At 50.0% G+C, this 27,404-nt stretch overlaps 1 protein-coding gene across 3 annotated transcripts in view; it reads left to right on the top strand.

Annotated features, from left to right (window-relative positions):
* Positions 1–13,189: 13,189 nt before the first annotated feature.
* The window catches only part of AFAP1L2 (actin filament associated protein 1 like 2), a 90,654-nt gene continuing 76,439 nt past the window's right edge, over positions 13,190–27,404 (top strand). Inside the window, exons 1-2 of one of the 3 annotated variants that reach the window (XM_072971935.1) lie at positions 13,190–13,476; positions 18,858–18,911. In XM_072971935.1, the coding sequence (XP_072828036.1) occupies positions 13,461–13,476; positions 18,858–18,911 (70 nt within the window). In that variant the 5' untranslated portion in view covers positions 13,190–13,460. Of the gene's footprint in view, positions 13,477–13,553; positions 13,686–18,857; positions 18,912–27,404 lie in introns of those variants that run through there. The other 2 variants (XM_072971936.1, XM_072971937.1) reach the window with 2 other exon arrangements.

Here is a 27,404-nt window from a genome sequence, read left to right as displayed (position 1 = left end):
ATTCTAACATCTTATATTTTAATTTCAGTAACATCTGTTCAGTATCTGAAGTTAAAGACATGATGCTTGGTGTTATGGAAAATATGAATGTGATTAAAATAAGGGTTGGGGACCAGGGTGAGGCAAGTGAGGGCTCACGTTTTAAGGAGAGCTCACTCCCAGGGTCATGCAAACACCAACGTTTAGAAAACACAATCCCTGCCCTCAGGGAGCTTAAAGTCTGGAAAGCAATGTGGACAAGGATATCGTAGATGAGATTCGGGACCTGAACAGATGAAAAAGTTCACGAGATAAAAAAATAAAATAAAGTGGACCAAACACCTTAATGTAAACCCTAAACCTATACATTTTCTAGAAGAAAACATAGGGGAAATTTTTCATGACCTTGAGTTAGGCAAAGACTTCTTAGATATGATACCACAAGCATGAGTCATAAAACTTAAAAAGTGGTACATTGGTCTTCATCAAAATGAAGAACTTCTGAACTTTGAAAGGCATCATAAAGAGACTGAAACAACAAGCCTCAGTTGGGAAAAAAAAATTTGCAAATCATGTATCTGATGAAGTTCTGGAATCCAGACTACATGAAGAATTCTCAATACCGAGAGCTGACGACTAGAGCAGCCAGGACCCTCCCACACTGCTGGCGGGGCTGCAGAATGATACAGCTGCTTTGGAAAAAAACAGTTCGACAGTTTCTTAAAAGTTAAACATACACTGATCATATGACACCACAGTCCGGCTCCTAGGTCTTTATCCAAGTAAAACCCAAACCTTGGCTCACACAAAACCGGCACATGAATGCTTATCCTGACATAATTTAAATTGCCTAAAGCTGGAGACATCCCAGATGGCCTTTAACTGGGGCGTGGATGAACAAACCTAACTTCTTCCCTACAATGGAATAGTACTCGGCGATAAAAAGGAGTGAGCTATTACATATCACAGTACCACGGGGAAGCGCAAGCACATTCACTAAGTCAAAAAAAGCCAAAATCAAACAGCTACAAAATAGATGATTAGGTTTACATCATATTCCAGAAAACACAAAACTACAGGGACAGAAAACCACAAATCAGAGGTTTCCAGGGGATAGGAGAGGGAGAGGGTTGACGACAAAGGGGCATGTGGAAATTTGAGGGGTGATGAAATGTTCTTTGTCTTAATTGTGATGATTACGTGACTGTATACATTTGTCAAAACTCACAGAACTACACACCAAAAAGGGTGACTCTTCTGTAAGTAAATCATACCTTAATTAAAATTTGTAAATTAAATAAATAAAAGCATTCAAGTCAACGCATTCTTATTGACAGTACCAGTGTATTGGAGTCTGTGAGATGTTATAAAGGAAATGTGATACATACCCAGTCTTGAGTGGCTTGCAGCCTTGCTATAAAGTGGGCACTATGCTAATGAGATAAAATGGTGAGCAAACATTAATCGAGTAATCTCACAAATAGAAACAGAGGTGTATATGTGTGTAAAGAATTATTGGCCTGATGGATTCTAGAATGTCTGCAGAGCGTTCTCTGGGGAATCCTATCTGAGCTGCGACTGGACCTGGGCTGCAGGGAGGTGGAGGATGGAGGAACTGAGGGTGGCATAAAGGATGACTGCTGCGTTTCCGGATTGTGCAACAGGGCAGGTGGTAGAACCTGTCACATACTTTGGAAGAGGAGCAGGTTTCAGGTGGAGAGGAGAGCGTGAGCGCTGAGAGGAGACTTGAACCCGGACAGCACCTGATTAACTATGCAGTGGACCCAGTGGGTATGAAACCATGCATGCCCACAAACACTTGTGCATGAATGTTTGTAGCAAACGTGATTATATCCATAGAATGGAATGGTATTTGGCAATATAAAGGAATGAGGTACTGATGCATGCTCCATCATGGATGAACCTTGAAAATCAATGCTAAGTGAAAGAAGCCAGGTATGTAAGACTATGGAATGAAAGTGTCTTTGGGAATATTATATAATGTCCATTTATATGACATTTCCAGAATAGATAAATCTGTAGAGTCAGAAGATAGATTAGTGGTTGCCTAAGGCTGGGGGAATGGTCAGGATGGGGTGACTGCTAGTGGTATAAAGTTTCTTTTTAGGGTGATAAAGATGTTCTAAAATTAATTGTGATGGTTGCACAACTGTTAATATAGTAAAAACCATTAAATTGTACAGTTTAAATAGGTGACTTGTATGGTATGTCAAGTATATCTCAATAAAACTTTTTTTAAGGAAGAAAGAGAATCTGTGTAAAGATGTGTTTAGATGTCCTAGTTAGAAGATTGAAATCTAGAAGTCACCCAAACACCCCTCCGTGGGAGAATGATTATAAAAATTATGACAGATCAGTAAGTTGGAATTCAACACAGTCATTAAAAACACCTACAATGACAAAGAAAGGCAATTAATTTGAAAATAAAAATAGTTTTATTTTTATTGTAAATAACAAAAGCTTTGCAATGGAGAAAGATGCAATTGATTTGGAGGGAAGTGAGATCCAGCCCAGTGCTGGCTGGAGATGCAGGATGGGAGGCTGGAGAAGGTGGAAATTAAGAGTGAGGGCAGTGGGCTTCCAGAGCTCCGTCATGAGAGGCTCAGAAGTGGCGATGTTGGCTTTTTACCTGGCAGGGCGCATGGGCAAGGCGCTTGGACAGGTGAGATGTACTTTCATGGCTTAGGATGAGGTCGTTGAATTTGGTTCTATGCGCAAGAAGGAAATCATCGGTAGAAAACCAACATTCTAAGCTCTTAGCTCGTTCCTCCGCCCACCAGCCCCAAGACCTGAGTACTTGCTAAATGCACCCACTGCCATGTTTGGGCTTTCACGCAATGGGAGATGTTATGCTATGTTTTTTCTGTGCTTCATCCTGTTTGCACAACGTGTTTGTGACAGAGGTGTTACCATTGCCCAGTGTCACTCAGATCACAAATGACAGCTGGGATTCCAACCCGGACACTCCAGTTAAAAGGACTGAATCAAGGCGTGACTTTGCTCAGGAAAATCTTTCTCACGGCTTCCCAAGCTCTCCCACTTTTACCCCACCTCCCCGGAGGTGACCCATCTGTTGGGTAGACCATGAAGTCTAAGACACTCACCACGTTCATGTTCCCAGGTATTGTTTGAATTAAGTGACAGTATTTGTGTGAGGGAGGATGTGAGTCCTACCAAGGGCCCTCTGGTTGATGGGGCAGATCCAAGAACAAACCCACAAGTCAAACACGTTTGCAGCTTCATTTCCTGAACAGTCCAAGTTACCGCATCTTTATGTGTTAATAGGTTGCTCTTTTTCTGAGGAAACTGCTTCTCAAATGCACTAATTTAAAAAAAAAGTTGCCCCTTGCCATCCAGGACCTGCCTCTTCTTGGCTCCAAACAACTTCCCAATCCCTCCTGCTCTGGGAACTTCCGTAAACACTACTTGAATTACACTAAAAATTCTAATCGAGTGACAGGATGAGATCCCCAGACACTGCATGGTTGTAGTGGCCTGGTTTTGGATGCTCTGCCCCGGTGGAGGCTCCTCTGTAAACGACTCCCATATCATCCTCTGAGCTGTGTCTGCCAAAAGAAATCGTGGCTACCTGAGGCTGTTTCCAAAAGGAAGTCGGAAACTCATTACAGTACTCCTCTCTCCCTCTCTCTTGTCTTTTCTTCTCCCTCCCCCTTAAGTATTTTGATCAGGAAAGAAAAACAAGCACAGCCCTGTGACCCAGCAGGAACCCTGAAGCGAGCTTGGTGTAACTCGGCGTTCAGAATACGCAGAGGCCGGTCGTGACCCCCGGTGCAGGATGAGCTCACCTTGAAGATTTTGTTCCAGAATTGACCAGCTTGAAACTCTCTAGACACTTTATTGTGGGCCCCTTAAGAGAGCAAAATAGTATACAGCCATTGGCAGAGCAAGGGAGATACCATTTCCTCGGTTTGGCTAACTGTGGGCAAGGGCAGCTTCTTCAGTTTGTAGTTCGGGACCAGCGGTATTGGCGCCACCTAGGAGCTTGTCAGAAACACAGAAATCTCTGGTCCCCACTCCAGACCTTCCGAATCAGACTCTGAACGTTAACAAGCTCCCCAGGTGGTAGCTATGCACGTTCACCTCTAAGAAGCACAGACTTAGCAGGTAAGCGATGATGGAGTTTCTGGTCTCCCCTTTGAGGCTATAAATCCCTTAAGGGCTTTGCTCAGTTTATTATCCAATAAAGCACCAGATGCCATGCTTGGTGTCAGACACAGAGAGGTGGAGGGCAGAGAGCTGAGGGGGTGGGTGGGTGGGTGGGCGGCTAGGTGAGTAGTTGAAGTCCTAGCACCAATTCCAATCCTTGGCCCCACGTAGGGGCACTTCTACATGTAGCGTGATTGCTGAGACAATTGATCGCTCTCTGTTTTCTCTGCCACGGGAGGCATGAGTGATTCTTACCACGTAGGGGGAGGACGCCCTCACTTTCAGCCATCTTAATAATTATCGCATCTAACACTTGCTGTGAACGTACGTATCAGACATTGAACTAAATTCATGTGTATTATCTCGTGTAATTCTCACAGCCAGCTTGTGAGGTGAGTATAATTTTCATTCCTGTTTGACTAAGGGATAAACTGGGGTATAGGAAGGTTGAGTTAAGTCGCCCAAGGTCACGAGCTAGAAAGAGGTAGAGATCAGAGTCTAACCTTGACTCCAGAGCCTGCCTTCCAGGGTTTCTCACCTTCCTTTCATTGTTGCCTCCTTTCAGAAGCCTTAGACATTTTCTCCTCAGTGCGTCTTGTGATATTGTGATTTATAGTAAGCAATTTCCATCTCTGGCACAGATCTCCTGAAACCTTTGGCATTTCCTAAGTGATTAGAGTGATAAAGAGGTCTTGATGCTCATCACAAACCCTCTGAGTTTATGTTAATGTGGTGACTTTTGGAAAACTCCTGAGGGTGGGGGCTGGTTGCCAGAGGAATCAACCATGTGATTGGAGGGTTGGAACGTTCAGTCCCAACCCCGTGACTGCTACGGAGGGGAAAGGGGGCTGAAGGCTGAATCAGTCACCAGTGGTCAATGATTTAATCAGCTGTGCCCATGTAATGAAGAGTCCATAAAAACCTAGAAGAATAGGGTTTGGAGAACTTCTGGCTTGCTGCATACCTGGAGATTTGGAGATGGGGTGATCTGGGAGAGGCACGGAAGCTCTGCGCTCCTTCCCCATACCTTGCCCTAGACATCTCTCCCGTCTGGCCGTTCTTGAGTCATAGCCTTTTATAATAAAGTGGTCATCTAGTGAGTAAAGTGGATCTCTGAGTTCTGCGAGCCACTCTAGCAAATTAATGAAGCCTGAGGAGGAAGTCGTAGAAACCACCGTCGTAGAGTCAGTGGATCAGAAGCACAGGTGATAACCTGAACTTGCGATTGGCCTCTGAAGCCATGGGGATGGGGTTGGCGGAGGAGGGAAGGGCTGGGGGACTGAGCCCTTAACCTGTGGGCTATGATGCTGTCTCCGGGTAGCTGGTGTCAGAAGTGAGCTGAACTGGCGACTACCCAGGTGATGTCAGAACCCTGCTCTGTGGTCGGGGGAAGCCCCCACACACATTGTAGTCAGTGGCCAGGATCTTACTCCCCGGTGAAATTCTCATGCCTTAGATGTACTGTGTGTCTGTTGATATGCTCTATGTGTGTCTGTGTTTAAGTGCTGTAAGATTTTTTTCCCCACCCTCTTCCAAGAACAAATTTTTGTCCCCTTAGGGATACAACCACCCCCATGGAGAATGCCTCACTCTTTCATGAATGATCTGTGGACAGTTCTGTATGCTGGGCTGTACCCGTAGTGAGGAGCCTGATGTTTGGGGCTCTAGAAAGTCTCTTTGAGCAGAACAGGACCAGGGGCCTTGGCCAGATGTGGCAACATTTCCCATCACAGAGGAGACAGTTCAAACCCTGAGGTCTGAACCGTCTGAACGTTCCAGTCTTCCAGTCACATGATTGATTCCCCTGGCAACCAGCCCCCATCCTCAGGAGTTTTCCCCAGTGCAGCGACTGCTGCAGGTAAGGTCCCAGCCTGTGACTCAGGGGACCCCAAGTCCAGCCCGGCTCCACTCCTGTGGCTCTGGGTGAGTCATCCTCTCTCTCAGCACATCTGTTACCAACCTTGAAACTGAGGGATGTAAACTAAATCTGCACTTTTAAAGAAAAAAAAATGCTGTGAGTCTAAGGGTAGGCAGATTGGTGAGCTGGAAGCAACACACAGGACCTGCTGGGGAAAGATCTGGGACCATGGTCACAAAGATGTACCTGTGCCCTCCAGATGGCCTTCTGCTCCACTCCTGCCTGCCCCCGGGGGCTGCTTGGCAGGAGCCCCTCCGAGCCCACCTGCTTTGTCTTAAATACTAATAGAATCTTGTTTCTGCAAGATTGGGCCAATCCCTAAGTAAATTACTTCCCCTTCCCATCCCTTACCCCAATAATGACTTTGGGGGAAAAGACTTAAAATTCCACTCCATTCATCCAGCCACTGGAAAGGGATCCAAAACGAGTGCACCAAGGAGCAGGAAGACGTGGTCGCCAGGAGAGTGTGGGTTCTGACACCCAGGAATGAGGGAATGAAGAAGGTCAGCCACGCTGGATGGAGGGGAATTAAGAGGCTGAGCTGTTCAGGCCTGTTGTGGTGCCCAGGCAGCCTCGAGAGGCCTTGGGGAGATGGGCTTGTTGGCAGCGCAGTGCTGGAGAAGCACCTACGGCAGAGAAGTGGGTGACTCAGTGGGAGTGGCTGGGTCTCTGGACCCACAACAAATCTCTAAACCCAGGCACTTGAGATTTGCCAGTGCTGACTGGCTGCCTATCAAGGGGCCTATGCTGAGTTCCTGCTCACATAATCCTATAGGCTATTGGGAGAGATTAAGATGTTTATTTTCTGTTATTAAACTAGAAATGGATCTTGGAGGGGGAAGTGTTACAGGATTTCAAGAATCCTTTCAACCCTTCGACTTATTTGAAACATTCTGGGAAGCCTTCGTGGAGGAGAAAGACCTTGGGGCTGGGTCTGGAAGGACCAGCTGGGACTCTACAGAGCTGTGGAAGGTGTTCGGGAAGCGGAAAAACAGGAAGTGCCCTCTGCTCCCAGGCACAAATAAATGATTCCTCTCCGAGCCCTCCTGATCTGGGGACGCTGACGAACCCGTGGGGCTGCCAGTTCCGGTCTGGCTGCATTTCTGCCTGAGCCTCATCTGAGAAATGAGGATCTTGGCAATCACAGGAAGAGTCAGCCAGAGCAATCAAGGAAGTAAATCCAAGATCAAGACCCTGACAACTGCCCAGGCACCAGGATTCAGGCAGATTTCAGGGGCGCTGTGTAACTCGGGATGACCCAGGGTTAGGAGTACCCGGGGGAAAGGGCAGCCAAGCCCTGAGCAGAAGCAGCTGAAAGAAGAGCTCTTGCTGGAAACCATGCCTGGGTGCTGGTGCCACCCGCCGGCTGCTGGTCCCCCTGGGTAGGCGGCAGCCCCTCTCTGGGTACCTGCATCCATGGTGTCAGGTCACATGGTTGGATTCACTCTTGATTCCAAGTTTCCAAACAGCTCTGAAATGTTCTGCTTCAGTGGACTGAGAATCGGGCGGGAAATGGGTAAAGAGCCTGGAGACACGCTGGGGCAAGGGTTAGGACAGACAGTGCAACCTTTGTACATGGAGTTCGGAAACCCAGCAGCCTCCTAGGAACCGAGGAGGGTCCAGGACACTCAGGCCACAGAAGGGAGGCCTGGAGGAGCCATGGGCCCCGGGCCATGAGCCCTGGACCCACAGTGTGACCTGGGCAAGCAGACTTGCTCCTGGAATCCCAGGCCTCTCTGTATGAAATGACAACTACCTCCCAAACTGACCTTCTTGGATTCTTAGATCTTTAATGACATAGGTCTTTGGAGAGTCACCTTTCATTTACTCTGCCTCGTAGGAATATTTTAAGGACATTTATAAAATAAACAGCCCTGTTACATAAATCATTATAGGAATATTGACCAGAATAGACTGGGAGTGTTTTTTTCTAAGCTGAAAATGTCCTAGAGGAACAGCTAAAAGGAATCAAACTCATCTCAGCTTGTGGGCCTATAAGCCTCTGTTGTGCCGGCCCTGCTGCGGACGTAAAGGCACCAGGAGACCAGGGAGCAGTGCAGGCATTTCCTTCTTTTCCCTGTTAAGCTGCCCGCTGGGCTCTGGCACAGAGCCATCCAGAGGGGCGCCCGGGAGTCCCCTCCTCTGACCTCTCCTCCTCTCCTTCATCTACTCCCCTTCCTCTCAGCCTTGGCTGTCTTTACTTCTTTAGGCCAAATATTTATTGTTTTCTAAATTCTGGAGTCACTCAAACATGCTGGCTGAGAGGCTCCATCACCTGAATATTGAATAAACACCTCCAACTTCAGATCCCAGGCCTTGGTTTCCTCAAATGTAAAACTCTGGGAGGCTTGGACCCCAGCCAGTGGTCCTCACTGTATAATATAAAATACACTCATAGAAACCACTCAGATTTAAGAAATGCTAATTTCATGCCATGTTGATGTCAGAGTCTTAAAAAAGGAAAGAAACCCACTAGGATGAGAATAATTTTAAAAAACGGAAAATAACAAGTGCCGACAAAGATGTGGAGAAATTGGAACCCTCATGCATGGCTCATGGGAATGCAAATGGAGAAGTCCCTGTGGAAAACATTTCGGTGGTTCCTCAAAAAGTTAAACATAGAATTACTATGTGACCCAGGAATTATGCTCCTAGGTATAACCCAAAAGGACTGAAAGCAGGGACTTGAACAGATATTTACACATCAGTGCTTATAACAGCATCATTCACCAAAGCCAAAAGATGGGAATAGCCCAAATGTCCATGGACAGATGAATGGATAAACGAAATGTGATATGTACATACAATGAAATATTATTCAGCCTTTAAAAGGAATCGAATTCTGACACATGCTACAACATGGATCAATCTTAAAGATATGATGCTAAGTGAATAAGCCAGACACAAAAGGACAAATACTGTATGATTCCATTTACATGAGGTACTTAGAATAGTCACATTCATAGAGGCAAGAAGTAGACCAGCAGGTACCTGGGGCTGGGCGGAGGTCCGAATGGGGATTTGTTAGTGCGCACAGAGTTTCAGTTTGGGGTGATGGAAAAGTTCTGGAGAAGGACGGTGCTGATGGTTGCACAACAATGTGAATGTACTTATTAATGCCACTGAACTGTAACTTAAAAATGGTTAAAATGGTCAATTTTAAGTTATGTATATTTCACAATGAGAAGGATTAATTCTTCCCTTCAACCCCCTTCCTCCGCGTCAGCTCCTCCCATGCGCAACCATACCTGGTATGTCCTTTGGTAATTGTTTCATCAATCTAAAAAAAGAGACACTTTGTGTTTTAGGCTTTTTTTTTTTTTCCTTTTCACAGAAACCCCAAGAAGGAAGAAGTGGAATAGCCATCTATTGATTCAACAGGCAAGGTGGAGCCCCTACAGTGTGCGGGGTGCTGCTACATTAAACACAGGGACAGAGGACTGAGGCAATACGACACAGCGGTCTATGGTGTGAGTGGGGCAGATGTAGGGAGAACCAGAGTAGAACTGTAAGCTGACGAAGGGGTGGAGGGCGGAGGCAGGGGGCTGTCCTTGGTGGGGGCAGGGCGGGGGGGCATTGAAGAGTGAACAGGGATGAAATAAAGAATTGTTGCAGGGATGGTTTTCAACAAAACATGATTGCAAAAGAGGGCCTGGGGGTAGGGAGGACTCTGGTAGGAGATGGTACTCAAATGGGACTGGCTTGGGTCTTACCCAGCGGTGAACTTTGGCAAGTTACTTAAGGTCACCGTGTGTGAAAGGAGGGGAAACAGTATTTGTTGCCTGGATCACTGTGAGAAGTAAACGAGATAAAGTGTGTAAAGCCGGGCGCCCCTGCCTCAGCCCCCTTGTGGTTGAAGAAACCTCTCTAAGGTTTAGGAATTAGGGGAGAACCAGCCCTTTTGGAGTTCAGTTGTCTGTGTCCCTGACACCTTCACCCACACACCCAGAAGGCCTGGTGCTGAGCTCGGTGGGAACACCCACCACCACGCTCCTGGCTGGAGGTACTCAATTTGGCTTGCAAAAGAGCAGTCCATTTTGAATTCTGTGGGTCTGCGTTGGGTCAGTCACAGCCCTCAGAAGTCTGAGAAGGACCTGGAAACCAGATCACCCCATCTGAGAGGCCAGAAACACAGTGAATTAGAATTTCAAGGTGAGTGGCTCATTTATGGAAGTTGCAAAGTGACTACAGACACAGGGTTAAACCGCACCCAGGACTTGGAAGAGGGGGGAGCAGTGCTGAGCTTTCCAGAGGCCTAAGGTCCCTGCTGATGGTTCGACGTAGTGCTTTTGGTTTCCTTCTTGGAAAGGGCGGTGAACTCCCATTTGAAATTCACTCTGCATATATTTCTGATTGATTTTTGTTTGTTTAGAGGCTCTTGGATTTGCCAAGTCTCGGTCAATAAACTAGAGAGGATTTAGGAGAGGTAATTAAAGGGCTGGAGCCGGTGGGGGACAGGAGAGGGAGGAGGCAGGATAAAGATATTGAGCTGCTGCCCCCTCCGCCCCCTGCCTACGGAGAGGGGGTGCGTTTACAAGAAGTCCTTACAGGGATGGCCACCAGAGGACTTGGTAGGTTAGAGCCCTGTCCTGTTAGAACCCTGAGGAAGCCAGAACTCAGGGGTGTGACAAAGCACAGGGTCTGGAATCAGGAGACCTAATTTTTCAATCCTAGATCTGAAAGAGAGATTACTTAACTTGGTGACTTGGGTGAGGCCCTAACTCCTCTCATTTGTAGGATGGAGATAGTTTAATCCTACCTTTTGTTCGTAATGACCTCAGTCAGAGCCAGCCCTGCTCTCACCCGTCTGGGAGGTTCAGCTGGAACCAAGGCCCTGCTGAGTGGCACTGGACTGTGCAAACTCTCCCCACTGGCCCCAGCTGACTGCTGGAGCTGGACTCTGGCCAGGAGTGGCAGTTGTGAGGCTGGTTTCAAAGTGACAAGGCTGTACAATCAGATTTTCCCTGAGAACGTGAAAGGAAACCAGGACCCAGCGATGGTAGTCTCTGGACACTGCAGATGGGAAGATGGGCCATTTGCAAGATGAGGCAAGGGAGGGGGGAACGGACAGAAAAAGGGAACACGAAGAAGCAAGAACACCCTCCATCCTGACGTGGTTCCCAGTTCCAGCTTGCCTGAGGCCCGCTGAGCAATGTTCCCTGGCCTTTGATTCCCCGAGATGCCAGCCTTCTTGCCACAACCTCCACTTTTTCTGTTTCCTGAACCCACATGGGCCTGGCCTACCTGGAAGAGGGGCTGAGAGAACAGAATGAAATAATGTACGTGGGTGAGTTTGAGGGCTCAGGGCCAGGGCTCTAGGTCCCCTGAAGGCGCTGGGGGCCCTTCGCTTCCTGCCTCCAATGCCCCAACCTGCTGCCACTTCTCTGTGTCTGCCTCAGAGATGCTCATCTCTTTTCCTGCTCGTTGTCCCCACCCCCCACTCTCAACAGCCGCCCCTCGGCCACCTGGCTCACTCTCTTTGCAGTGCCTGGTAGCCCCTGGCACCTGGCAGGGCCTCAGGTAGTATCTGAGGGCTGACTGAATGCCGGAGTGGGGACACTCTTCACCTGGTCATCCAAGATGCTGGGAACTGCAGGCTCCACCTGGGCTCTTCCACCTCCCTCATGCCCTGAGCTCAGGCACTGGCCCCTGGCATGGAACTTCTTTGCATATTTCTGCCCCCAGTCCTCTCCTCCCCATCTGGGTTCCTCTGCCCAGATACTTCCCACCTGACTGGTGCAACTGCCTCCTGCCCTCCACTCTCCACTCAGCTGCCCAAGGAGCCCTGAGCGCCTTCACTTTTCAGGGCCACCCAGCCCCTTTAACTTTCAGAAACAGGTCAGCCATCACCTCTTCTAGAAGGCTTAGGAGGCTTCTCCAGGCTGGTTCAGTGCCCTCCCCTGGGTTCCCAGAATCCCTAGTGCCTGGGTCTAGTCAGAGTACCTGCCTGGCTGTGCTGTCCTTGCTCACTTGTCCGTGGGCTCCAGGAGACAGTGACAGACAGTCTGGCACCTCCTATGAGTGCCAAGAAAGTTTTGTGAGTAAACGGTCTGGCAGCAGACCACCTGGGTTTCATGCCTGCCATGTGTAACTTTGGGCAAGTTGTTTATTTAACCTGTGTAAGCCTCAGTTTCTTCAGCTACATGATAGAAATAGTACTAATACTCAGATCACAGGGTTATTGGGAAAATGAAAGGCTGTGCATATGCACTCCACGGAGGTTAGCTGCTAATAGAACTGAGAAAAATATTTCTAAGACTGCTGGGGCAGAAGGTCTCCAAACGTCAGCGCTAACTCTGCTATTCCACGGAAGAATTAGGAAGTCTTAGAAAAGAGCGGCAGCGGGAACAAATCTTCCTTAAATGTTTCTTCAAGGAAGCTGGGGGAGAGTCGTTGAAAAACCAGGCATCCAGCACAAACCGTGATTGAGATTTTAAAGTGAAAATGGAGGTTTAAAGGAAAATACGGATCTCCCTTGGGGGTTGGTGGGGAGCACGTGGGCGTGTTGGGAGATTGGAGGGACAGATGGCCCCCCCTAAAAAAAAGTAGAGGATGTAAGTGTGGCACAAGGTGGAATTAAAGCCACGACTGAGTTCCCTAAGGAATAGGTGCTACCCCCTCCAGGGCGTTCAGGCGCTGTGCCAACCCAAGAACCGGCGCTCCTGAATTTGTCCAGGTGGTTCTAGAAAATCTAGTCCTTCTCGGGAGGGCCTAGCACAGTGGCGCCAAGGGAATTTTGGCTGGGGTAGAAGGCAGCAAACTGATTTGTGTGCGTTCGGCTGGCCAGAGAGATTGCAAGACAGTGCGAGCGATTCCCGAAGAATGCCCCCACCTGTGTCTCCATCCCCAGGTCGCCCCTGGGGCAATGCCGAGGGCAAAAGTGCGCAGGCCCCGGGTCAAGCGGAAGGCGCTCTAGGCACTTCTCTGCCTTCCGACTCAGCCCTCAGTCTCCCTCTCCGGGCAGGGGGTTTGCAGGCCCGCGGCTGGTGGAACAGCTCCGGTCCGCCCGCCCGAGCCCGTTCCGCCTCGAGGCCTCCCCAGCGTTTGGGCACGTCCGGCTGTCGCTCCCTCCGCCGCCCCCGGGGCCGGGACGTTGAAGCAACTGCCAGGCGGCCTCGGGCGGGAAGCCGGGCCCGGGGGCGCACAGACTAGAGCGCCGACGGGCCGCCCGGCTCGGCCGCGGAGTTCCCCGGCGGGGGCGGCGCGCCGGGCGGGGACCCGGTCCGAGGGCCCGAGGCGCGGCAGCCGCGCCAGGAGGTCCGGCCGCGAGCGTGACCTCACGGGGAGGGGCCAGCGCCGCGGCCCTGGGCGCGGAGCCTAGAGCTGAGAGCGCAGCGCCGGAGCCGAGCCGCGAGGAGCGCACGCCGCGGCCCCGATGGAGCGGTTCAAAGGTGAGGGCGCGGGTCCCCGCGCCGCGCGTACCCATTCCCTTCCCGCCCGACTAGGCGCGGGAAAGCAGGGCTGGGGATAGCGGGGGCGTCCCTGCGTGCGCTTTGTGCCCCGCCGGGGCTCAGGTGAGCGGGGTGGGCTGCCCCCGCCCAGCCCGGACCGGGGCCGAAGACCCGGGCCCCAGCGGCGGCGCAGGCTGGCCGAGAGACTCGTGAGTGGCGGCCGCGGCCCGGGCCCTTTGATCCTCCCGGTCGCGGAGGGAGGTGGGGTGCGTGGCGAGGCTTTTCACCTGTTGGAGGATCGAGGGTGCGCTTGGAGACCCACCCCCCGAGCCCCAGCCGCCCCGGAAAGATGCCGGGGGCCGAGGAGTTCCCGTGTAGAGTCGGAACAGTGCGCGGTTGCTTCGGGGGCAAAGGGGCAGGTTGGGGCCTGTCGCCCGGGCGCCAGCCGGAGTGCTGGGCTTCCTGCGGACCCCGAAAAAGAGCCTGCGAAGTGATGCGCTTGGGCGGTAGGGTGGGGTGGGCGCGCAGCTCCGCTCCCGGCTTGGTCGGGCCACCCTAATCGTCCGGCCTCTCCGCTCGGGTAACTGTTTCTCTCCGAGCCCTTCTCCTTACTCCCAAGCAGGGGCGGAGTGCAGGATTAGGGGCTTCCCAGGGTGCCCGGCAGGTGGATCGCGTCTCAGCCCGAGGGCTTAGCTGCGAGCGCAGCTGGGCAGGTTTGGAGGTTGGCCTGGACTGGGGAATCTTGGACAGACACTGATGGGTGGGTGGGCTGGCCCGGGTTGTGCCCGGCTCGCACCCATGGTCAGAGCCCGGGGACTGGAGTCTAGAAGCCTCGGATTGCACATCTTTTGGAAAAGGAGGTTAAAAAGCTGCCCCTTAAATGCGATGCTGCCGGCACCCACCCCCCCCCGCCCCGCGCCCCTTGGCTTTGGGAAAGCTTCTTAAACTTTTTCGTCCCGGACTCTGCCAGACCTGCAAAAGGAAGTACTGTTTCTATATTTATTTTTCCCCTGGGAGAGAGCAATAAAGGAGAGTGCTCAGATTCCCAAGGAATCTCACTGCCAGTGGTTTCTCATTTCTGAACTGACCTAAAGAAACTTTGGGGGATCAGCTTTGGTTCCCTGAACTAGTATCTTTGGATTCTTTTCATTGTTTTTTCTTGGTCACAGGTGACGGTGAAAGACCTAAATCTTAGGCAGGGCTCCGCATGTAAAGGGTCTTTGCCAAGAGCACAGAAGCCAGCTGGGGGGACAGGGTTAAGTTAGTTGGCAACCTTCCTTTTTTTTTCTTTTCTCTTGTGAACCCTCCCTGGAGCCTCTCTCACATTTCTAAATGGGTGGTTTTTTGTCTCAAATTCTGCTGAGATCACGTCAGTTTTGTGCCTGAATGACTGAATGTGTCCTTCTGTAGTCTCAAACAGTTGAGGAAGCCAGAGCCCCTCTCCTTCCAAAATAGCAGCTTGCTGCTCCCAGCCCCACTGGGGCCCCCTCTGCCCTTTGGGAGGGACCCTTCCAGGGAATTCCAGACTTGAGTTGCCTGCCTGAGGGTCCCGTTGGCTCAGAATCTGCCGGGTTTTGAATTATGTTGGCTCCTGGTTGAAGGTCTAGATTACAAGCTACTTTCTCAAATCAGTACGTTAATCTTTCTGAGTCAGGGCAAATGATAACATTTTGGGTCGTCTTTCCAAATGCCCAGTTATTACCAGGAGGTTTTTGCCTCAGTAGCTTTTGACTTGGCCCTTAACCTGCAAAAGTCTTCTCAGTTTTCTTTTTCTCTTGGGAGTTTAAAGTCCTCCCTCCCTCAAAGATCACTAAGAGGTTTTTGCCAACTGAAGGAAATTTAGTTTCCAGCCGAGTGTTTGTTTTTGGTAACACATGTGTCTGCCTCCTCATTTTGCAGTGAATCAGACACAGCCAGCGATAAGCAAATACATTTGAAAATCATCTGGATTGCTAAAGCTAATCCAACTCATCTTTTAGTGTTTGACTCAAGAAAAATCTCCCCAGGTTTCACTGGTGAATGCTACTAACATGTTCACTATACCTTTCAGCTGAGGAATCGGAATCCCCACCCTGCCTCCCCAGGGCTGTAGAATGCTCCATTCACGTGAGAAGATGAGTTACACTTTGAACACTCTTTGAATTGAAACATTGATCTGTGCAAAATTAAGCATGTTGGACCCAATCTTCCATTAACTGGTGCAACTCACTAGAATCTGTAGTCTCCTCTTGTCAGAGATTCAGGGCCTTTTTTTTTTTCTTTTTAATCCCTTGATGTAAGGTTGAGTAGTTATGGAATGACTAGGTATGGTGGTTTTAACAACAAAATTAAATGAAAACACAAGATATACTTGGGCTCTCGGAACATATGTAAAAAGGATAAAGAAGAATTATTTGTGACACTTTTAAAATTTGTAATTTAAGTGCCTCCTCCTATGTTTCTAAATTCTCGATTTTGAGCTCTCCCTCCTCCCAAATAGGTAGAATGCCTCGTCACCATCTCTAGATTCTTACAATGTTTTCTCTAATTTGTGAAGCTCATAAAGCAGTCGATGTAGGAGAAATTGTTTTCCAGGCCCCCCAGCCAGCATGTCACACAAGGTACATCTCCCAAACTAGCCCATCAGTTTTAGGCTCTGGGCTGATTTTCCATTGTTGTGCAAGATGTTAAGAGATGTCTAGAGGTAAAGAGTGATTAGAATGTCACCCTGTGTGTAATGCAGGAACGTTTCCGTTTCCAGGCTCTCTCTTCATCCCTTCTAAGCCATTCCGCTAGACAAAAACAAGGTAGCGGTGGAGGGAGTAGGTGCGAGTGTCTTCCCCAGAGAGATGGAGCTTTTATAAGAGTTTTTATAAAAAGTGATGGTAGCGTTGCTGTATCTCATATGTGAATCTCTGGTGTTGTATAAGCTCTGCTAAGTCCTGCGGGGTGCCCTGGGACGGTGCCCATCCTTGGGTGTTCACGTGTTTATGAATTTCATAAGGGCATCCTTGTATCACCATGTGTGAGCCCATTGGCTGAACTCACACCATGTGGTCAAAGCATTCTGGTTCCTACTGCTCCTCCAGCTGGTTAAGTGTGTCCGGGGCCAAAAGTGACTGACCTACTATCTGTGGATTGCGCTTGGAACATCCATGCCAAAGCTTCCTGGAATTGCATCACACTTGGATTCAAATAGGCAAGGTTGAGATAGTCTCTCTGATGTGGATCACAGTAGTTGGTTGAAAGTGTATCATTCTTTTCCTGTGTTCTTTGGTTTCTGAGTCGGATCACCTGATTCCTGGGAGAAGGCACTTAGTTCTAGGGCGCTGGAAAGTAGAGGTGAGCTGGGAAGAGTCAGGCCAGTAAAAATACCTGAAAGTTTATATGTGAACCATGAGATCTGTGGTCAGGGAAGGTCTGAAAAAGAAAAGCTAATTAAAAGAGATAAACAGATTGATAATATTCATTTCACCTTCAGAAGAATCATCTGTGTTTGCTGTTTTTCTGTGCCTAGGAGCTCAAGTTTTTCCTTGTTGAAGTTCTACTTAAGGCAGTGGTGCTTAACCTTAACTCCACGTGGAAACCATCAGGGAGCTTTAAACCCTATGGATGTATAGGCCACACCCAAGACATTCTGATTTAATTGGTCTAAGGGTTTGGCTTAGGTGTCGTCGTTTTTAAAGGTCTCCAGGTGATTCTAATGTGTCATCAGCTTTGAGAACCATTAAAAAAAATAACTATATATACACCTTCCCCACCTCGTAGATTAAAAGCAAGTGTGGCACGAACAGATACACCCTCCATATGCACATGGTGTGGTTTCACCAAGTCTTGTGATACCTGCAGAAATCTAATGTAATTCACCCTAAGCTACTGTAGGATTTAAAAGGCTGTGGGAACGCTTCTGGAAAACAATCTCCAATGTGACGCTTCCGAATCCCGAAGCTCAGGGTTTGCTCTTGGTTGTACTTGACCCTGAGCCCTCCTGACTTTGAAGCTCTGTGTGTGGGAGCCCTTGAAGCTCTGGCAATGAAATGGTCTGAAACAAATGCTGAGAGGTCACCTTTGGTGCCAGAAGGGCAGGAGGGTGGGGGAATTCTGCTTTGGGCCCTTCCCTTCTTCTGAAGGGGCAGGAGCTGGGAACTGGGCTGCTTCCAAGCACAATTAAAGGGCCAGGAGGGGCCAACGGGCTTCAAAGCTGAGGAAGCTCTGCCCGGTTTCTCCCAAATCCCTTTAATGATGGGAAATGTTTCTGTAAAGACTTGTCATCTGGAGAAGGGAGGCTGAAAGAGGAGGGAGAGCAGTCAGGGTACAAGGAAGAGGCAGTGGCTTGGGAACCGGGAGGCCCACGTGTTCTGCACATGTGACTGAGCTCTCCGGGCCTCAGTTTCCCCATCTAGAAAACAGCCTCCATTGTCTGTCCACCCGGCTTTGAGCACTCATCAATGCTCCTTGCTCTGTGGTCACTTAGGAATCTTTGGAAGGAGGATGTGTCTTGAGGAGGGCGGGCATGTGGGTAGCCCAGCAAAGGTCAGTTTAGGATTGTGATTCTTATAAATAAAACCAATTTCCTGTTGAGAGTGGGGAGCAGCAGCCTTAGTGGGAAAGAGAATGCCATCGGTCATGCAAGGAATTTGTTCCTCAAGGACTTTTGTGTAACCGTGCCTCCCAAGATTGTTAGCAAAGCCCAGAGCCACCCATGGAAACACAGGGTTATTCACTCCCATTTGAGAGACAGGTCGACTGAGGCCCAAAGAGATTAGGCCACAGCTCAAAATCAGAAATAAGATAAGAAGATATCCCTGAGAACTGTGTTTTGAAAGGGTAGATTACCTGTTCTGATAACGGCAGGGGTTTATTTAGAGAGAAGTGCTCAATGCAATTTCAGACTCATTCCTTATTAGTGTCCCTTTAGCCAAGAAGGGACCGGCTACTCAGTGAAATGCTCCTCAGTCTTTAGGACCTAGTCCACATGTCTCTTCTTCCAGGCATCCTTCCCTGAGTTGCTCTGTGTTCCCTCCCTGTTTTAGGCATATCACATCCCAAGTGCTTAACAAATATTTGTTGAATTAATGTCACACTGTCTTATCAATATCTGTCTCTGTTTCCCCTGAAACTCCTTCAAGACAGGATTGTCTTTCTCCTCCATTTATCCCTCCCCCTCAGCCCCTAGCGCACTGCCAGACACATAGTAAGTGCCTGGCACATGATGGGGGAATGAGTGAATGAATGAATTCCAGGTGACAGGAGCACATGCTCCCCCGGGTCCTGGCCCTTGAGAGCCAGGTTCACAAAGGGAAGTGAGGCATGATCTCAAAGCCAGATTCCGAAGTGGAGATGCCAGCCCACGGTGGTGCCCTTGGCTTTCCCGACTTGAGCCTTGTTTCTATCTATTCCAGCACAGGGGTGTTGCTGTCTGGTGGTACAGAGAAGGATGCTGCAGGTTTCTGCTTGTGAGTATGAGCCTGCCTGTGCCCTCTGCAGCCGCTCACCCAGCCTCCCGAGGGCGCAGACCTGGCTCTGCCCATGCTCTGGACCGATGGCTCAGGGATCTCATGGAGCTGGGCGCCAGCCTGGGCACTCCGGGGCTCAGGGTTCTAATCTGGCCTTTGCTAATTCTAACTCGCTGTGCGACCTTGGGCAAGTCAATTAATGTCTCTGGGCCTTGTTTCCTCATCTGTACAAGTGAGGATAATGATTACTAACTGCTGTTTGGTGGAATAACTTGTAAGAACGACTGGACTGTATTCGTAAGGGGCAGTGTTATATTAACTCAGGGGAGCAGATAACCTGAAACCTCTGTGACATGGTTCTGACCCCACCAATTCCTGCCTTCTTGGATGGGGTGTGGGGGTCCTCAGTTAATCTGGGCACCCAAATTATGCCCCAAAGCATGCTCATCACCTGCTTTTCGAAGGTATTGGAAGCCCTGAGCTAGAGATGCTCAGGCAGCCTAGCTTCTCGGAGCATCTGTGTCGTCCCCTCGAGGTCAGCTGGAAAGGTGATGGGCAAGAAGTGTCTCTGATGTCTCATAGGAGAGGCCCTTAAATTCTAACCAGAACTTCAAGCTCTTTACTAATTTTCTGTCACTTGGCTCACCTTCTCCCTAGTTAGTCTCAAAACAAACTAACGAAAAACCCTACCGAGAGGGAGGAGTTGGGAGGATGTACAGAAAAAGTAGGAGCTGAGGGTGCCTTGAATGCACTGCCCTGATGCAAACCAGAAGGAGCCCGGTGTGTTTTCACGTCCCACCTCGCCATGGGTGTTAAATACTGGGGTGGGGTGGGCAGGGGTGCCGACACCCACACAAGCCCCGCTCTGTTGTTTTCTAAACAGACCCCTGAGTTCTCTGGTCACTTCCTCGGGCCCCTCCCGGGACATCAAGACAGCGGCAGGCCTGTCGAGAGAGATGAGCTCTGCCCATGGGCTCAGCCCCAGCCGACTGCGCGGTGGCCTTCTGCTCATGGTTACATGAAGGAGGGATGGTTAACCATTGGCTCAGGGAGAGCAACCTGCCGCTCCCACGAGGAATCTGAGCGGGTCCGTTCCTGCCCTTGGAGGTGGCTTTCCCAAGGACGGGTGACTGACTGTCCCAGTCTGCCCAGGACTTCCCTGGTTTTGCCGCCGAAAGTGCCAAGTCCTAGGAAATCCCTTAGTCCCAGGCAGACGGAGATGGTAGGTCACCCTGTTCCCAGGCCTCAGCTTTATTAAAAGGCCCTAAATCAAGACTGTGGTTTCTCCACAGCAAAGATGAACTAGAGCCAATTATTTTGCCTCTTTGACAAGAAAGCAAAAGTCCAAAGTTTAAAAACTCGCAGTACATAACTAAGCATGAGTGATACACACCAGCGTCCTACGTGAGAGAAGCCAGACTCTAAGAGCCGACGCGCTGTGCGATTCCACTTCTGTGACTTTCTGGGAAAGGCAAAACCGTCAGAAAGGAAAGAGGTCAGTAGTTGCTGGGGTGGGGGCAAGGGGTTCACCTACAAGGGGGCAGGAGGGAAATTTCTAGAATGATAGGAATCTTCTTTTTTCAAACCTTTATGGTGGTGGTGGTGACGCAGCTCTAGCTGTGCGTGAAAACTCCGAGCCGTACCGTCAACAGGACAGCTTTTAGTTTTGGTGGGATTTTTCTCTACAAATGATACCTCGGAAAGCTGATGGTAAAACAAACCCCGGCCGTTTGTGATGCGGTGGTGCAAGAGGAAGACGCACCACAGCATCACATCGAGCACCCGATTGCCGTCACAGGTTGTAAATAGAATCTGAGGTCTTGGTGTGGTCGTGTTTACAGCCGTCTCAGGGTGCAGCAGAAGAGGGTGAAGAATTTTGGTGCAAAACAAAAAGACCAACCATGTGTCGGTATCTCAAGTGCAAGAGGCTTTTCTGTGAAGCACCAACAGGTTGATGGTCAAGCTGTCCCTCTATTTAGACAAAAAGAAAGGCAGTTCTCCTAAAACCCAGGCAGCAGATGTCCCCAGGAGGGTCATGGGATATTGAAGCGTTAGCTCTGGGTTCCCACCCTGGGAACCATTCTGCACACACATGGATCTAATGTATTGACTTTGGCAGTCTTTCTGCTGCAAGTTTTTGCTTTTTTTATTTTAACCAATAAAATTATTGAATCAGAATTGAGTACCCAAGTCTACCATGATTATTTCCTGGCTGACCTTTTGTTTTTGGGGGCCCTGCATGTCTATGCTAGCTAGGATTGATTTTGAGAAGGGAGAACGCATGATTTAGCAGAATAATGCATCTAGTCCCATGTCAAGTAAGGGATCAGCCCTCGTGTTTCCAGGCAGGGAAGAGCCTTGTGATGCTTGGGCAGCACCAGCCCTTGCTCACCAGACCAGGAGATGGGATACGGAATCCCACGAGAATGAGGAAGTACCTTTCTGGTGGTCCTAACGGAGGCCGAATAGCTCGGTGATTTCCATTTGTCAAAAACTCAAAACCCATGTCGATGGCTTGTTCTGCAGATCAACTTGCCTGGCTCTGTGACCCAGGGAGCTGGACCTGTGTCTTCTCATTTTCCTTGAGTACTGCTGGTTGGAAGACTGTAGAATTTCCATCCATGAGGACCATATGGGCCCAGATCACTTTGAACCATGAATTACACAGGAGAATTTCACCCATGCAGTACTTCTTAATCACAGATGTTCCAGGCCTCTAGTCACCTACAAAGGCAGGTCTGTCCCGCCTGTTTTGGGGTATTCAGGAAGAACTGCCGAATAATAGCAGAGTGATAATAGGATAACTGCAGTCCTTACTTCTGATTGGCGTGACTCTATTGGGGGATAGCGGTTTGAAATATCTTTTTGTGCATATTTGAAGGGAAATGTCCTGATGTGGAGTCAGGCCTATCTTGTGGCTGGTGCATCTAGGAAGGGCCAGGTTTGGGGCAGCCCAAGGGCCCACTTCTAGCTTGAGTACTAGTCTGGCTCTAGTTTGAGGGCTGTAGGGGAGAGGCTGGGAGTGCACGGACCAGAAAATCCCAGATACTTCCTTACCTCAGCTGCAAACTGTTGCTACATCTCCCTGGTCTACCCCAGCAAGCTGGCATTTTGGGGGGATTCTGGGGACTGTCTTAGCCTTCCTCTTAGGCCAACAAGTGGGAATCCTGCCATTTCCTTCCATCCTCCACCCTCCCCATTCTTCTCCCCCAGTTTTTACACAACAGGATTTATTCATGTTAACTGTATTCAAGTCCCCAGATGGGGGGAGAAAAAAAGATTGTGTTGAATGAGCTTATTGTTTGGAGATTTCACTGACTTCTTTTATTTAATACCCACAGTCCTAGAACATATTGAGCTGATTTACTAAAATTCAAATCTAGTCCTTTGGGAAGGAACTCTGCGAGGGTGCAGGGTGTCCTTGACATCGGGGCTGGGACCTGTTGAGTGGGGGGTTTGCTTGGGGCATCATAATATCTTCATCTTCATGCTCTTGGGTCTCCTTGGGGGCAAATATTCTCCCTTATAATCCCAGACTTCTTATGAGCTTGAGAAGGTCTCCTGCCGTTGTCCTTGTCAGGCCTTTTGTGGCATCCCTTTCTAGTATGTGTTTTGAAGACATGAAGATGGACACCACCATCAGGTACCGCTGTTAACAGAGGCCCCCTGTGGTTTCTGCTCGGCAGTTTCCTGCATGAGTGGAAGGAAATAAAGAGTGGTGACATGGCAGACCTTAGGCAGAAGCAGCAAGTACCACGCAACGTCACACCTATTGCTCGAATACCCAATGCAGTGTGGCTGGGCCACGGCGGTCGTGGCAGAGTTGGATGGTGTGTCTTTTAGCACGTTTTGGAGATGGGGTCCCTGTGGTTGATGTCTCTAGAGTCATGGCTGAGGGTTGTGGTGTATATGATGGTCCAGGGTGGTCATCTGGTGCACGGTGACAGTTCCACGTGTCTGGACCCCTTGAAGGTCTCCTGAGAGAGCCACTGCAGGCACCTGAGCAGGGTGAAGCTCGAGTGTCACTGGAGTCCTTGGAAGCCTGGCTCTGGTTCAAGTCAGTCACATCCCAGATGCCTCGAAAGTTAGACTGTGGCCAGGCAGGTCAAGTTGATGACAAAACCATCCCAGGCAAGTGTGAGTGAGTGTTAGCTGCTACAGGACCCCTCCTGGGTGCACACATGCTCACACTGTACATGCAGTGTTCTCTCTCTTTCTCTCTCTCTTCCTCCTTCCTCCCTCTCTTCCCCCTTCCTCCCTCTGTTTCCCTCCACCCCCCCCTTTTTTCATTCCTTTATTCCTTTTCTCCTGACTTTCTCCCACTTTCTCACTTTTCTTCCCCTCTGTCAGTTCTGTTCCGGTCTCCTGTGTGTCGAGTCAAGAAGGATTTTCCCCAGGCAGTCACCTAAACCAGAAAGACCCAGAGAGAGCGAGCCTCCCCTTGCCCCAGGTCTCTGCTCTTGTTTCTAACAGCCAAGGCCAGAACCCCAGGCTTTCTCAGGAGAAGCGGATGACCTCAGAGTCAGGGTGGGAAATGGGACTTGCTCCCAGCCCGGCGAGGAGCGTCTCATCCCCTCCTGGAAGAGGAGGCCCGAGTGAAGTCTGTTTGGCACGGCCCCTGCTGCTGCATCAGACCCTGGAAAGCGTTGCTCCACGTGGCCTGCTGCAGAGAAGGCCGCCCTCCCCCACCCTCATGGTCCAAGCCCTTTGCTAACCCTGGGACCTTGCCAGCCGTCCCACCTGACCTAGTGCAGGTCAGTGTGACTAGTCTTGGTGACTAGGATTCCCAGGAGAGTTCCCAGCCTCTCTCTGTGGGTCCTTAAACGGCCCTGTGACCTGCTAACCTCCAACGGGTGGAAGAAACAGCCTCAGCCCTGGGTGGGGCTCCTCCCACTGCCACCCCAAGTTCCCTGGAAATGAGCATCCGAGGAGGGGCTGGCACCCGCACGCGGGAGCATGAGAACATTGCCACAGTTTGGATGGATGTTCCAAACATGAAGGCTCAACAGCAACTAAAATAATTTTTTCCCGTTGACCTCCTGGCTTCTCCGTGGGCAAGCGTCCATCTCCCGCCCATCTGATGCTGGTTCGGCGTATGTAATTGTAAACACTTCAGGCTGGAAGCGAATCTCCCAGAGTTATGGGATCCAGGTGTCGCTCCCTACTCGCCACGCACTGGTTCCCTCGAGAGTGGGAAACGTTTTGTTCTCCGAGGGAGAATTTAATCTGTTGCTTTTGAGATCAGATCCTTCAGGAGCATGACGCCTTCCCGTGGCCCCCAGCCGCCAGGTCTCCACTCATGACTGAAAGAGCCTGGGGGGCTCTGGTTCCTGAGTGAGTGTCTCAGTGTGGGGGGTTGCTTCTCGGACCCCGAGGTGAGGGCCCTGAGTGCTCTCAAGTCTGCAGGGAGGCACTGAGGTGGTGCTGTTGAGTTGAAGAGCAGACCAGCAGCCCACGCGCTCTGTGTGGGAACGTGCGGCCCGCCAACCAGGGCAAGTTTCAGGTCAGTTTCAGCCTCGTGTCTCAAGGCTGGACGCCTGACGCAGGCATGGCGGCTGGCAGGCGGGCGCCTCCTTTCCTAAGCGGGAGGTCTCTAAAGCGAGTAGGTGGCATTGAGCACTTAATTCCTCCCCTGACCCTAGCAATAGAGTTGGAAGTCATGTCAGAGCAAAAGGGGTCTTGGGAATTGTGTTGGAAAATGTCTTTGGTTGGTTGGGAGGATGTGGGGGAACCAATATTGGGGGTCTGGCTGCCTCCCCTCCTCGCAGCCCTAAGCATACCTAGCAGGGGGGCCCCAGGGAAGGGGGAGGAAGCTAACAAACACGTTCACTTCACAGATATCAGGCATGTTTGGGGTGTGTGTGTGTGTGTGTGTGTGTGTGTCTTGGAGGAGAGGAGGTGTCAGGTGACAATCAGTCCCATTGTCTTGAAATTTCCTAAAGCTATTTACCTAATGCCTTCAAAGGATCAGCTTGCTGTCCTAGAACAAGATTTATTTTCCTGCCCTGGGGAGGCTGCGGCAGCTTGGAAGAGAGAAAGTGAGGGTGCTGAGAGAGGGTGTGTTCTGCTGGGGTAGAGTGACTTCCAGATTCCAATCTTATCCATCAAGACTCACTCAGCCTTGACACCTTGACCTTGACCCCCCTGAAGCCTTTAACCCCTCACTGCATCTTACACAACCCTCCTCTGTGCCTTCCTACTTGGCTGCCGTGTGTCTGTGCATACAGATTTCTTCTCTGGCTGAAAAAAATCCGGGCAATCACCTAGCTTGAAGCAAAATATTCTCTACAAGTGGCTTTTTTTTTCCTTGAAAAATTACCATTACTGAGTGTGAAAATGGTTTAGATTCAGGAGGAAACAGCTGGCTGGCAGAAATCCTGGTGGGGTCTTGGGTAGGATTCCGCTGTGTCACTAATGACTTTATTCGGGACATTTCCGGCACAAGCACAGTTGGCGGTGGTTGGGAATTCTGGGGCTGAGAACTTTCATGAAGGCAAGAGCAGCAGCCAGAGCAGCACCCAGCCGAGGCCAGGAGGAGAGGTCTTTGTTGCCTTCAGGACAGTCCAGACCTGTCTGATGGCTGTCTCTTACCTGCCTTGGTGCTTAACATGCAGGCTCATGAACCTTTTTTTCTAGAATATTCTGTCTGTGGGGTTCTCTGAAACTTCAGTACATAGCTAGGGTGAGCCCAGATTTCCTAGGGTCCCTGAACCAGTCCGTTTCCCTTGAGGGCATGCAGTGTCTCAGGCAACTCGCCAGTGGCTGTGGAAGAGCAAGGAAGCGTGCTGTCCCCTTCTGCAGCGCTGGAGAAAACCCCAGCTCTTTCTGCTCATGGCCCATTCCCATTTGTCCAGTCTCTGTGGTCACTACTCACTTTGCTCTATGCCCCAGCCATTCTGATTCCTGGTGGTTCTCCAGATGGGGCTTTTGCGTGTGCTGTTCCCTTGGCTTGGAATGTTCTCTCCTCAGCACTGCCTGCCAAGCTCACTCAGCTTTAATCTTGACCCCCTGACACCTTTAACCCCTCATTGCACCTTGCATGACCCTCCAAGCCATGGTAATTGCATCCACATGATAGTCTATATTCCCAAGAGGCTGAGCGCTCAGGGGTCAAAAGCTATGACTCCTCTTTGTGTCCACAGCCCCTAAATCCATGGGTGGTGTATTGTCAGTGCTCACAGATGGAATTGTATGATTGAGACATGGTTGCTGTCCTCAAGTTTTCTGAGTTTGATTGTCAAAGCTAAGGGCTTCTGTTCATTATTAGTGGGCATCCTGGACAGAGGTAACAGGCAGCTGGCAAAAAAAGGAGGGTGAGATTTACAACGGCTAAAAGCTTGAGGGGATGAACATTTAGAATATACAAAGAACTCCTGCAAATTAGCCAGAAAAAGGCAGAAATCTCAATAGAAAGGAGGTAAATAAAGGGTGTGATTGGGAGTTTACAGGTGAAGGAGCCTCCAGAAGTCTAACGAGCCACCTGAAGCAACGCTTGAGCTCCTCTGTTCATCAGAGCCCAAACCACCGCCCAGCAGGCTGGCGGAAGCGTGAGGCCTCAGGGTGCCAGGTTCTCAGGACGCACAGAGCTGTGCACAGGTCCCAGGGTGGGTTTGAAGATGGTCTTTGCGCATCACTGGTGGTGGTGGTGGTGGTGGTGAGAGAGAAGCCATCTGGGTGTTACCTGGGAGAGTGAGTAAGTGAACTATGACAGCAGTTGCTCATTCTAGAAAACTCTGCAGTGCTAGAAGCCATGGATTAGATGTCTGTCCAGCGACGGGTCTTTAAGTCATGGTGCTGACTGAAAGGTTAAAAAGCAGGATAGCACATTTGAGAACAGCATTTAAGGCCATTAAAAATTCACAAAGCAAGACATCGAGCAGGAACACATACAAACAAAAAGGTACATGGTAGAAAGACTGTCATCCCGGTTGGTAGCAGGAATGGGGTACGGGGATGAAAAGGGAATTTGTAAGAATTTGCTTTATAGTCTGTTGTTGATCCCAGAAGCCTCCAAGTCTGACTGGAAGCAGAATTTGGCATAATGAGGGCAGCAAGGTGCAGGCAGTGTGATGGGGAGATGGGGGTGGGGCGGGCACCCATCTCCCCACGGCCCCCGCCATGGAGAAGAGTCCACGGTGGCGGGGCAGAGGGAGGCATTTTCTTTCTTATTAATTGCTGGGCTGGCCAAGACCCTTTGCCCATGAGGTTGTGACAATCAACCACCCTTACAATTCACTCCAAAGCTAATGTTTCATCAGACCTGTAATGGTGATTAGCAGTCTGCCGTCATCCTGCGGGGAGGCGATGCTCATAACCCACCCTCAGAGACGCCTGCGATGGTAGAGCTGGCTTTTCACAGTTGTGTGTTTCTCAGTCCCCTCCAGCCACTCTGAGCACTTGGTGTCGTCTGTGGGCTCACACTGCTAATAAGTACATCCAGGTCGCAGCCAAGAACTGATGCCCAAAGCTTTATCAGACTGAGTCGAAGGCATT

This window comes from Vicugna pacos, chromosome 11 (genome assembly GCF_048564905.1).
Source record: "Vicugna pacos chromosome 11, VicPac4, whole genome shotgun sequence".
NCBI lineage: Eukaryota > Metazoa > Chordata > Mammalia > Artiodactyla > Camelidae > Vicugna > Vicugna pacos.
This window is presented reverse-complemented; position numbering and strand designations above follow the sequence as displayed.